At 46.5% G+C, this 13,627-nt stretch overlaps 1 protein-coding gene across 1 annotated transcript in view; it reads left to right on the top strand.

The window, feature by feature from the left end:
• Positions 1-980: 980 nt before the first annotated feature.
• LOC144768890 (cell adhesion molecule CEACAM8-like) overlaps positions 981-13,627 on the top strand; it is a 251,593-nt gene continuing 238,946 nt past the window's right edge. Inside the window, exon 1 of the mRNA XM_078652904.1 lies at positions 981-1,595. Within this exon, the coding sequence (XP_078509030.1) occupies positions 1,532-1,595 (64 nt within the window). The 5' untranslated portion in view covers positions 981-1,531. The remainder of the gene's footprint in view (positions 1,596-13,627) is intronic.

The following is a 13,627-nucleotide window of genomic DNA, read 5'->3' as shown; positions in this document are numbered from 1 at the left end:
AATACAGAGGACCTCACTAGCCCGGAGGAGGCTCTGTTTCTAAATACAGAGGACCTCACTAGCCCGGAGGAGGCTCTGTTTCTAAATACAGAGGACCTCACTAGCCCGGAGGAGGCTCTGTTTCTAAATACAGAGGACCGCACAGGCCCGGAGGAGGCTCTGTTTCTAAACGCAGGGGACCGTACACGCCAGAGGAGGCTCTGTTTCTATATACAGAGGACCGCACAGGGCTGGAGGAGGCTCGATCTCTAAACACAGAGGACCGCACACACCAGAGGAGGCTCTGTTTCTAAACACAAGGGACCACACAGAGCCGGAGGAGACTCTGATTCTAAACACAAGGGACCACACAGAGCCGGAGGAGACTCTGTTTCTAAACACAGGGGGCCACACAGGGCTGGAAGAGGCTCTGTTTCTAAACATAGAGGACCGCACAGGGCCTGAGGCGACTCTGTTTCCAAACACAGGGGGCCGCACAGGGCCGGATGAGGCTCTGTTTCTAAACACAGGGGGACGCACAGGGCCGGAGGAGGCTCTGTTTCTAAACACAGAGGACTGCACAAGGCCTGAGGAGGCTCTGTTTCTAAACACAGGGGACCGCACACGCCAGAGGAGGCTCTGTTTGTAAACACAGGGGAATGCACAAGGCCGTAGGAGGCTCTGTTTCTAAACACAGGGGACCGCACAGGGCCTAGGAGGCTCGATCTCTGAACACAGGGGACTGCAAAGGACGGGAGGAGGCTTTGTTTCTAAACACAGAGGACTGCACAGGGCTGGAGGAGGCTCTGTTTCTAAACACAGGGGACCGCACACACCAGAGGAGGCTCTGTTTCTAAACACAGGGGACCGCACAGAGCTGGAGGAGGCTCTGTTTCTAAACACAGAGGACCGCACACACCAGAGGAGGCTCTGTTTCTAAACACAGGGGACCGCACAGGGCCGGAGGAGGCTCTGTTTCTGAACACAGGGGAACACACAGAGCCGGAGGAGACTCTGTTTCTAAACACAGGGGGCTGCACACACCAGAGGAGGCTCGATCTATGAACACAGGGGACCGCACAGGGCCAGAGGAGGCTCTGTTTCTAAACACAGGGTACTGCACAGGGCCGGAGGAGGCTCTGTTTCTAAACACAGGGGACTGCACACGCCAGAGGAGGCTCTGTTTCTAAACACAGGGGACGGCACAGAGCTGGAGGAGGCTCTGTTTCTAAACACAGGGGACCGCACACGCCAGAGGAGGCTCTGTTTCTAAACACAGAGGACCGCACAGGGCCGGAGGAGACTCGATCTCTGAACACAGGGGGCTGCACAGGGCCGGAGGAGACTCGATCTCTGAACACAGGGGGCTGCACAGGGCCGGAGGAGACTCTCTCTACAGACAGGGGATCGCACAGAGCCAGAGGAGGCTCTTTTCCAGCACACAGAGAACTGTACAAGACAGCAGGAGGCCCCTGACACTGCACACAGGGAAGTGTACGGGGCTGGAGGAGACCCTGCCTCTACATACATCAGCATTCACTGTACCTGCAACATGTCAAAGCCATTGAAGAGCTGGAGTGTCCCAGGTGCCAGCTTCAGAGCTTTGCTTCACACAGGTAAGAGAAGGTGTGAGTGAGTGAGTGGAAATCCGACTGACAAAGAGCTCTTATGTCAGGGGCATAGGTGTAGCTTAGTCAGTGGGAACTGGGAGGTGTGAATCTCAAATGTCTCTATTAAAAAAAGCCCAGAGACAAGATCCCAGCATAATGAGATGGCAGATGGGCAGAGAGGGGGCCATTGGAAGCAGAAAATGGGCACTAAATACTCCCTGGGTCATTGCAAGGCTGTCCAAAGGGAGCTTACCATAGCTTTTGGAAGGTGCTAACCACAGCATTGTGAAGACTTGAAACTGGTGCTAACCACAGAATTGTGGAGATGTGCAAAAGGTGCTAACCACAGCATTCTGTAGACTTGCATTAAGTGCTAACCACAGAATTGTGGGAGACTTGCAACAGGTGCTAAGCACAGCATTGTGGAGACTTGCATTAAGTGCTAACCACAGCATACTTGTGACTTGCAACAGGTGCTAACCACAGCATTGTGGAGACGTGCAAAAGGTGCTAACCACAGCATTCTGTAGACTTGCATTAAGTGCTAACCTACAGCATACATGAGACTTGCAACAGTTGCTAAACACATAATTGTGGAGACTTGCAAAGGTACTAACCACTGCACTGTGGAGCTTTGCAACAGGTGCTAACCACATCATTGTAGAGACATGCAACTGGTGCTAACCATGGCATTCTGGAGACTTGCAACTGGTGCTAACTATAGCATTCTGGAGACTTACAATGGGTACTAATCACAGCATTGTGGAGGCTTTCAAAGGTGTTAACCATAGCATTGTGGAGACTTACAATGGGTACTAATAACAGCATTGTGGATACTTGCTAAGCGTGTTAACCACAGCATTGTGGAGACCGACAATGTATACTAACCACAGCATTGTGGAGACTTGCAAGGGGTGTTAAGCACATCATTGTGGAGACTTACAAGGGATGCCAACCAGGGCATTCAGGAGACTTGCAATAGCTTCTAACCAAAACATTTTAAATACTCGCAACTGGTGCTAACCATAGCACTCTGGAGACTTACAGTGGGTACTAATCACAGCATTGTAGAGACTTGCAAGGGGTGTTGTTAACCACAGAATTGTGGAGACTTGCAAAGGGTGCTAACCACAGCATTGGGGAGACTTACAATGGGTAATAATCACAACATTGTAGAGACTTGCAAAGGGTGCTAACCACAGCATTGGGGAGACTTACAATGGGTACTAATCACAACATTGTAGAGACTTGCAAATGGTACTAATCACAGCATTGTAGAGACTTGCAAGGGGTGTTGTTAACCACAGAATTGTGGAGACTTGCAAAGGGTGCTAACCACAGCATTGGGGAGACTTACAATGGGTACTAATCACAACATTGTAGAGACTTGCAAAGGGTGCTAACCACAGCATTGGGGAGACTTACAATGGGTACTAATCACAACATTGTAGAGACTTGCAAAGGGTACTAATTACAGCATTGTAGAGACTTGCAAGGGGTGTTGTTAACCACAGAATTGTGGAGACTTGTAAAGGGTGCTAACCACAGCATTGGGGAGACTTACAATGGGTACTAATCACAACATTGTAGAGACTTGCAAAGGGTGCTAACCACAGCATTGTAGAGACTTGCAAGGCGTGTTAACTACAGCATTGTGGAGACTTAGAATAAGTACTAATCACAGTAATGTGGAGGCGCGTGCTAGGCGTGTTAACCACAGCATTGTGGAGACCGACAATGTATACTAACCACAGCATTGTGGAGACTTACAAGGGATGCCAACCAGAGCATTCAGGAGACTTGCAATAGGTGCTAACCATAGCATTGTGGAGACTTACAATGTATACTAATCACAGCATTGTGGAGACTTACAATGTATACTAATCACAGCATTGTGGAGACTTTCAAAGAGTGCTAACCACAGCAATGACAAGCAGTGTAACAATGCTAATCATTTCATCGTGGAGGTTTGCAACAGGTGCTTATCACAGCTTTGTTGACGCCCGCAACCAGTGATATATCCACAGACTGGAGCCGGTGTACAAAGCGTGCTAACTACACCATTGTGGAAGCTTGCAATGCTTGCTAACCACAGCATTTAGAAGGCTTGCAATCAGTTCTAACAGAAACATTAAGGAATATGTACCATTAATATTGTATAAAATCTTGAAACTGTACAGTGTGTGTGGCGGGGGCATTGTTGAAAACTTTGGGCATTTTTGAAGGACAAAATAGTTGCTGATTTGAAGATTAGCAATTGGAAAGTTTGTAATGGTGCTTACTGCCAGTGTGGGTCCCATTGGAAACTGCAGAAGCTGCAAAATAATAAATATTTTGGAACTAGGAGGCTGTTAAAAAACTGGAACATTATTGGATAATACACTCGCACTACATTGGGGTTTCATGATTGCTTCGAGGTTATGGTTACAAAGTGATCATATTGGAAACTGTAATTGGTGTTAACTAGTCAATCATTTCAAAACTGCCCACAGTAGCGCGTTGTGCAAACCAGAAACGCAGCTGGCTGGCTCATTAGGGTAATTGTGCAGTCCATGCTAGTTGCTGCAATGCGTAAACTGTACAGTGATTGTTGATTGTCGGATTGTGTAACCTGTGCAATCTATGTCATCTGAAGCATTATGGACATTGAACAGGTCTGTATGATGTAGCGCTGCATGACTATTATGGGCTGTGTTCTAAAGTGGGTGCTATAAAAACTGCCAGTGCACTCACTGGAGAGACATGAAGCTGTGCAGTCTGTTAGGGCCACATGTATCAACATACCGCTTTGCGATTCCTAAATAGCGATTTTTAAGGAATCGCTATTTAGAAATCGCAAAATGGTATGTATGTAGGAAATCGCTTCTTTTTAGTGATTCCTTAACATTCCTAAATTGCGATTAGCAAATTGCTAATCACAAATTTCTCATTCATTTCTATGGGCCAGGAGGCCCATAGGAATGAAGGGGAAATTTGCGATTAGCAATTTGCTAATCGCAAATTGTGAATATTTTCAAGGGTGCAGGAGTGTCACAAGAACACCCTGCTGCACCCCTGAAAATGACATGTGTGGGCATATGGCGCACATACATGCCCTAAGGGCACGTATGAGCGTCATATGGCAACTTCGGATTTTAAAAAAATTGCTTTTTTAAAAGAATTCGCAACTTACCACCAACTAGAACTTGGTGGTAATTTGCTAATCCTTATGGGCATTTTTAAATACATTTTTCTTTGATACATTGCATTTAAGGAATTGCAAATTTTGCGATTCCTTAAGTGCAATTGCAAAATAAGGAATGGCAAATTTTGCGATTCCTTATTTTGCAGCCAAAATGTTTCATACATACCATTTAGCAAATTAGCATTCTCAAAGGCCTTTGCGAATGCGAATTTGCTTGATATATATGGCCCTTAGAAACTGTCAGTGTACTCCCATCTTGACCAATGGAGGCCAGCAACCTCCCTCTCAAAACAAAGGAAGCCGCCATCTTTCCCAATTTATGCAAAATCATTGTCATGTACACTATTAAATCATTGTCATGTGCACCATTAACTCACTGTCATGTCTGCTATTAGATGCAGATGCCACCTGATTGTACCTTTCTAAGAACTGTCAAAGTATCGCGCCATTCATGTGTGACACAGATACGACCATCAACGTGACATTTTTCTGGATCAAATGTGTCCTTTCCAGCATGTCAAGGGTGAATTAAAACCCATTCAGATATACACAATCAAAATAGTATGGTCTGAATTGACATACTTTTACTTTATATTTTGATCAATAAAGTCTGGGATGCATAACTTAATGCACATCGTGTATGTCAGACATTCTGAAACTTATGTCAGAAATTCCCATTTCCTAATAACCTTTACGTGCATATGTTTGAGGCTTGCTTCGCGTTTGCACCATGCAGAGTGGCATATGAATGATGCAAGCCTCTAAGTCAGATTTATGAAGCCACACAAGGCCGCTTTGCATGGTTTGAATGGTTTCATGAATCTGGAGCAAGGCAACGCCATGCAAATCACTGCGTTGCCTTACTCTGCTCAAGAGAGGCATTCAATGGGCGTTGCGGTGGGTGTTTCCAAGCAACTCCCGTGGGTTTTGATGCATTCTGAGATTTACAAGGATGGGGAAACCTGGGAATGCTCCAAAATCCACGCCTCCCCAGGTGAGGCGTGATGAGGATAAATATCTTGCTTTCTCCTCGCTTTTTCATCAGCACACATAGAAAGAGGAAAAAGCCTCTCAGGATTGTTTTTTGCAGGAAGATGCCCATTCTTGCACATAAATAATCTTGCATGCAACTGAGGCCCTCTTGTATCCTGGTGCAAGGGTGCCTGCGTTGGTGCTGGGCTGCAAAACAGCGCCAGCGCGGGGGAAAGGACAGGAATGTGCCGTATTGGATATATACTGTGCATTCCAGCTCTTTCCCAGTAACGCAGGGCAGAACAGCACAGTGACTTGCTGCGCTACCCTGCACCAGTATTTCATATATATGGCCCTTCGAATATTAGGATTACCACTTGACCATTTGTCCGGAGAGGTCCTTCGCTCAGATTATTGTCCGTGATTTTGTCAGAGATGGTGGCCCCTGCTGCCGGCACGCTTCACACTTCACCGATGCTACATCTTACCTGTATGTATGTATATAATATTTATTAAGCGCCACAAACACCCCAGAGTACCCTGGCGCTGCAATACGTAATTTAGAGGACTAGTATTAATCAGAGACGCAACAGAGGGAATGGGCAGTCCTCAGAGGACAGAGTCAAATTCTAGGAAACAACCATGTCTGAATCCTTTTTCTCAACAGCGGCAGGGAATTACACTGTCTGATACCAGGTGGCAGCTCGTTCCACAGCCTTGCTGCAGGAATGCTGAACGCACATCCACCCAGTCTGACCCTATTAAACCTAGGAACTTTCACCAAACAGGTCGAAGAAGAGCGGAGATGTCGAGTGGGGATGTACCAAAGTCATTTTTCTTGCAGAGGTTTCGGTCCAAAGCCATGCAAGGCCTTAAACACTATACACAAGGACTTAAACTGTACTCTTTGCAACAGCGGCAGCCAGTGTAGCTCGGCCGAACATTTTGAAAACACCTGAAGCTCATAACACTGGGTCCCTGAGAAATACTGACTGATTTCTACCGCAGCGTGTATTTTTCCTATGCGGGGAGCACTGTCTACCCGTCTCCACTGATAGCCTTTGACGTCAACAAGACATGCAGTGCGTCTCTCTCCTTAACCCCTTCACTGCGGCAGCTATTCCGCCGCAGTGCTAAAGGGGCGTGGCGGCCGCATGGCGGCCGCATGCTGGTGACGGAACCGCTCCGTCACCAGCCGCGGTTGAGCTGTGCTCATGACGGAGCGGTTCCGTCACGGCCCCGCCCACTCAATGGAACGTCCAGCGCAGGCACGGAATTCGCGCCACGCAGGCGCGCCGAGCGGGCCGTGACGGAACCGCTCCGTCATCAACACAGCGGCCGCATGCTGGTGACGGAACCGCTCCGTCACCAGCCGCGGTTGAGCTGTGCTTATGACGGAGCGGTTCCGTCATGGCCGGCCCCGCTCAATGGAACGTCCAGCGCAGGCACGGAATTCGCGCCACGCAGGCGCGCCGAGCGGGCCGTGACGGAACCGCTCCGTCATCAGCACAGCGTGACCGCAGCTGATGACGGAGTGGTTCCGTCATCAGCAGGGGAGGGGTTAAGAAGCTCTAGACTGCAAGTTGCTCTGCCTTCCAAACTCTCTTAGTATCGCGCATAGAAGAGGTCGTTCAGGTGTTAGGTTCTAAATGACACGTTAAAGGACATTTTAACAATCTTAGAAATATTTTATTCCTATTATTCATAACATGCTTTCTTGCTGTTTTTATAATATTCTGTGTAGTCGTTTTAGACCCTGAAGTGATAAATTCTGTTAACTTAAATGTGTTCATTCTTGTTAGTGCGGTGTGTGTGATGTGGCGAATAACCAAATAATGTTTGTTGCTGTTTCCATGGTGCCCCTGATCACACTATGGAAGTGTTAGCAACCCAACAGCAATGCTTCCATGTCAACTGCACATTGAGTAGTCTTTGCATGGTAGAAATAACCTGTCTTTCCCATTCATGGCTGGTGCATTGAACCGAGTTCACCTGTGTCCCCGTGGATGGGAGAGACAGTCTAGACGGCTCCACAGGTGGCTGTAATATCCCACAGCAGCGCCCAAGGCTTTCACAGACAGGGGGTTGTGATACTGCACCCACCAATGCCCTCACATATCAACTTACCATTGTGTCCTCCACCAATGCCCACAAGATAAGGCAACCAGGTGATTCCATGGCGTGACATGACATGGCATGACACGACAAGACATGGCGTCACACGGCAAGAGAGGACATGTCATGATATAACACAAAACATCAGAGCTTGTGTGTTGTGGAGGCATCCACGCCAGGGAACCTACAGTGATGATGGAACGGCTGGACAAAGACACACAAGACTGAATCTGATTCTTTTGTGATCCCTTCTTTCCTTATCTCTCTTTTTTATGTCCTCAATATAAACCCAAATATTTGCACTTATTTGTTTATGTATTTATTAAATTATATAGTATGATTAATTATTCAGAAAGTTGTACCATATGATTATATATAACAATTTTCTTATATATTTATTGTATGATAATACATATAGTTATCATATTATATGTATTTTTTCTATTAAAAACAAACAAACATTTGAAACACACAAAAAAAAAGACTGAATCTGAAAGAGAGATGTGTGAGAACACAGAGACATCCATCCAGGGGAGGAGCAAGGCACAAACAGGGCTGCCTTTATGAAGCCACCCCACACAGCCTGGCAGGGCTTCATGCAGAGCTAAGAGGAACTTGCACAGAGACTCAGGAAAGACCGTGCAAGACATTTCCTGGCAGGGTGGGTGGGTGAGGGGGGGACAGAAACCTTAAAATGTGAGTTCCCTAAACACCCACAAACCACGAGCTGGCCACCATGACAGGGGACCTTTCATGTGACATTTGATCACTTCCTTTTAGTAATACAAAACTGTAGGGGACGAGTTGGTGCATGTAAGCTTCAGGGTAAAACAAGCATTGTCAATGCAAATTGGTCTGGCCTTAGCAAGCATGTTTTGTGATTAAGTTTTGTTTTTACATTTTTTGCCAGCATGTGCCTCAAAAATAAACACAAAAGAAACTGCCACATACATGTGGCTACAATATGCTTGAAAGAAAATGCTACATTTCCAAAGCATTCACCGATCTGGCTGTTTCAATAGTGATATTTTTAACAAGTTTTTGAGAGATTCCATAAATTAATTTTTTTTCTTCATTTTATTAGCCATCAGTTGTGTACAGAAAAGCAAAGCAAAACATTGCACAATAAAGTTGAATAAATACATGCCATCTTCAAAACACAAATGAAAGTGATTCCATGAATTCTACCACTATCTTTTTTTTATGAAGATGACTAGAAGAAGTAATCACACAATGGAACACGCTATTTGTAGGTAGCTATAGTGTCAATTCAATTCTTTACGGTAGCAATCTTAACAAGCATTGGCAAAGACAATAGGACTGGCCTTGACCAGCTGGTGCAAGAGTTAATGGTTTTTTCATATATTTTATTTTTGAAAATATATACCACAAAAATAAACATGACAAAATTCCCCACCTAAACATGACCGTCATAAGCAGGCATATTTAAAGAGGATTCAGTGTTGGCTGCTCTGCTGGTCCTGTCTTTAAATAACAGACGTTCCAGCCACCCTTGCATTTCCAAGTCTTGTTTGGGACAGAGACCAGAATAAATCACCAACTCACCAAGCACGCAAATTGCAGCAGATACAATGTTGCAATGTCACTGAAACACTTTATAACAGCAACTTAAACAAGCAGACAGTAAATGCATCCTTGTTTAAACCGGTCAGCAAAGAGCAGCCAGAACATTACAAAGAGACTGCATTAAATGCTGATAAATAAATAATAAAGCTCCCTTTGAAGCACCTTTGTGACTGAAGAGGAAGGAGCTATTTTGAGGCAAATATGCGGAGGTTTGTGCAGTCCCTCTAAGTGGAGGGAGCCACCTTGTACTGAGGAGTGAACTCCTGCACCCCTGTTTGCAGTGGTGGTGGGAGCACAATGTGAATAACAGTTTAACTGGTCCTCAGACGAAGCCTGCTGACCAAAAGCCCATGTGCAAGTATAGTATTAATTAAGTAAAAAAAAACTATCCAGGCACCACAACTAAAGCTGAGCCATATGCCAGACCTAAAAGGAGAAGGAAGTGAAAACACCTTTTAACTGGAAACTGAATTACACGCAAAGTAATTCGCTGTTTTTTTTAAAGATAATATACACAAATAAAATTACAAAACCACAAACTGAAAGAGCATTAGACAATGTGCCCAGGCTTTGTACAGTCACTAAAGTGAAGAGAACCCTTGGACAGTTTGGGCTGAACCACGGCACCGCGGCGTAGGCTCCAGTGACAGAAACATTGGCCTCATTTATGAGTATTTGCCGTAGGGCAGCGCTGGTGGCCTTCCTGCTGTGCTACCGTACGGCAAAAGAAAAGGGCACGAATGCGTCTTCTCTAACAGATACGGAGCATTCCTGTCTTTTTCCACTGCACTAGCGTGTAATGGGCTGCCGTGCGCTAACGCAGGCACCTTTGCACCTTGGTGCAAGGATGCCTGCGTTGCAGGGATGATTATTTTTCTGCAGGAAGGGCATCCTCCCTGCACAAAAACAATCACAAGAGGCCTTTTCCTCTTTCCATGTGTGCTGCAGAACGCAGCACATATAGAAAACGGGGAGAAATAAAGATATTTCTACTTGTTGTGCCTCCCTTATGCCTCCCCTGGGGAGGCGTAAGCTTCTGGCGCTGCCTCAGAGTAAGGATTTCTCTTAAATCTCGGGCAGTGTCAAAAAGCCATGGCTGTTTCTGGGAACGTCCCCAGCAACACCCATTGCACGCCCCTCTGATGCAGAAAGCGGTGCTAAAAGGAACAATGTTTACGAGTCAGCATTCAGCTAAAAAAAGTGGCCTCGTGCTGCCTGATAAATATGGAGCAGGACAATGCGCCACCGGAGCGTCACAAAAAGTGACCCAAGGGTCAAACAGATAAGCCTCCAAATGTGGACGACAATACAACAGGCAACAGATGAAGCCTGCAGCCAAAATCCCCAATATGCAGCTATATATTTTGAGAAACTATGGGGCCATATTATCAAGCAAGGGCGATACATTATCACCGCTTTCATCGGCAGGAAACTGCTGCTAAAGCGGCGATAATGGGCTTGATAATATGCTCTATGAATTCTCATAGCAGCCCAGGTTAACACCAGAACCTGCTCTTCTATGGGAATTCACAAGGCCGTATTATCTAGCCCATTATCGCCGCTTTAGTGGCAGTTTCCTGCCGATGAAAGCGGTGATAATGTATCGCCCTTGCTTGATAATATGGCCCATAATGTGTAGAGAAGGTTAAAGGCAAAAGCTGAGTTAAGCGGGGTTATACTGCGTGGAGTTTCCTCTTGACTCACTTCTTTGTTTCAGTTGGCGCTGTGTTGTGTTACTACAGATTTTTGAGCCACGCAAAGTGGCTTTGTGTGGCATAAAAACTCGAACTTGGAGGTTTGCGTCACGCATGTGCCACATAAATGAGCACCTCGGTTCTTAGCTTTCAGTTTGCCAATCACGCTGGTCGTTAACTTGTTGCCCCCATTCCTTGTTTGCCCCACAATGAGCTCAGGGTGTCCTTTCTTCCTTCCCTGCTCCTTTCATGTTATCATTGGTTTCTGCCATCTTGGTTTCAAGGGCACTGCAATGATTCAGGGCTGTGGGAAGCATTAAAGATGTGAAAATGTGATTTTACATACCTTGGTTTTATGAACCATGCCTGTTTGAAGCCGGCTAAGAAAAATACAGATAAACTGTATGAAAAAAGCAGACTTTTTATGTCTATGGCAAGTTTGAACAAGTTTTCCTTAAGTTAGCAAAAAGTAATATGTGCCAACCTGGGATGCCTGCAGAAAGGCCCACCCGTGAGCCGGGCACGAAAACAGAGCAGGCGGTGGCAGAAGTTCGCTTAAACTACACATGAAGCCAAACAAATTTAGAAAGCGCCTAACTTCCTTTTTTGGGAGAGAATTGGGGAACTAGAGAAAATCCTCTTTCCTTTCTCATAACTACTTTTAGGTGGAAGCCTCCCACACAGCTGCCTGGTGGTCCTGAGAGACTTCTTGAGGTAATACCGGAAGCTCACCCTTAGCTTTTCGTCTTGTCATTCACATTTGCATTCTTTCTGTTCTCTGGATTTTTTTTTGTTTAGTCCATGCATCTCGTGTTTATCCATGGAGTCACTTTACTACCACTCTGATTGGCTCCTTCTATTCTTCCATGATCACTTGCTGTCCGATCAATCAATCTATCAATCAATCAATCAATCAGGAGTTTGTATAGTACAACGACTCAACCGTGAGGGTCTCAAGGCGCTGGGCGATGGTGGGGGCTGCTGATCCGCCTGGGTGTGGAGATACAGTCGAAGAGCCAGGTTGAGGTCCTTCCTGGATTGGGTCAGTGACGCAGATTGCATGAGGTGGAGGGGATCGGTGTTCCAGGTCTTGGCGGTGAGGTCGGAGGATCTTCCTCCGCTTCTGATATTGTGGATCTGTGGGGCAGAGGCTGCGGTTAGTTGGGTGGAGCGGAGATGTCTGTTGCGTGGATTGCGAGGCAGGGATTCAGATATTCCAGTCCTGCACGGTGGAGGGCCTTGTAGGCATGTGTGAGGAGCTTGAAGGTGATTCTCTTGTGGATTGGGAGCCAGTGGAGCTGTCGTAGGTGTTGTGTTTTATGGCTGCGGCAGTGGGGGGGGATGTTGAGGACAAGTCAGGCTGCGGCCTGGATGTTCTGTAGTTTCTTGAGCTGTTTCTGGTGATGCCAGCGTAGAGTGGTTTGCCATAGTCGAGTCTTCAGGTTACGAATGCGCGGGTGACCGTCTTTCTGGATTCTGTGGAGATTCATTTGAATGTCTTTCGAAGCAGGCAAAGAATGTGAAGGCAGGATGAGGATACGGCATTTCTTTGGCGGTTTATTCAGAGACCAGTGTGATGCCGAGATTGCGTGCATAGTCCATAGAGGTGCAAGGTGTTCCTAGCGCAGCGGGCCAATGGGAGTCGTCCTAGGCTGAGAGGATGTGTCCGAAGATGAGTCATCCGGTCCTGTCTGAGTTGAGCTAGAGGCAGCTGAGTTTCATCCAGGTGGCATTCAGCTGGTAAAGTTAATTCTGGCGGCTGTGGGTTTGTTGGTGAGGATCAGCTGGGTGTTGTTGGTGAAATGGGACGATGTTGAGTCCATGGCTTTTGACAATGGCTGCGAGAGGGGCCATCTAGACGTTGAAGAGGCTGAATGAATGAATGAACGAATATTAAACTTCTAAAGCGCAAACTTCAGAGGGGTCAAGGCGCTACAGGAGGGGCTGTCATACAGAAATAAAGTGACGCTCAAACTGATGTCTCTGTGAAGAGCTAAGTCTTCAGAGCCTTGCGGAGGAGACAATGAGACACTTGTCCAAAGAGATCACCAGGAAGGGAATACCTTAGCCTGGCAGCAGCAATTGACTCCCATTCTAGACTTCTTGAACCTTGGGACTGTCAGCATATTTTTACTAGCTGATCTAAGCTGCTTAGTGGGAACATAGCGCTGGAACAACCCTTTGATAGTGTCCGGGCCGAGACCATAAAAAGCCTTGTGGGTAAGACATAAGGCTTTAAACAGACTTCTTTGATGTAAAGGAAGCCAATGCAGCTTGCTGAGGGAAGCCGAGACTGAGTGGTATTTCGGAAGATCCATCACCAGCCTGGCTGCTGCATTCTGCACCAGCTGCAGACGACGAACAAGGCCTTTGTGAATGCCCAGGGAGAGGGCATTACAATAATTAAATCTGGACATCACTAAGGAAACCACAGCCTGTTTCTAGGAGGCAATCGAAAGGAAGGAGCCCTGGGGCACTCAGCAGCT

The sequence above is a fragment of the Lissotriton helveticus genome, chromosome 7 (assembly GCF_964261635.1).
Source record: "Lissotriton helveticus chromosome 7, aLisHel1.1, whole genome shotgun sequence".
In the NCBI taxonomy this organism is placed as follows: Eukaryota; Metazoa; Chordata; class Amphibia; order Caudata; family Salamandridae; genus Lissotriton; species Lissotriton helveticus.
This window is presented reverse-complemented; position numbering and strand designations above follow the sequence as displayed.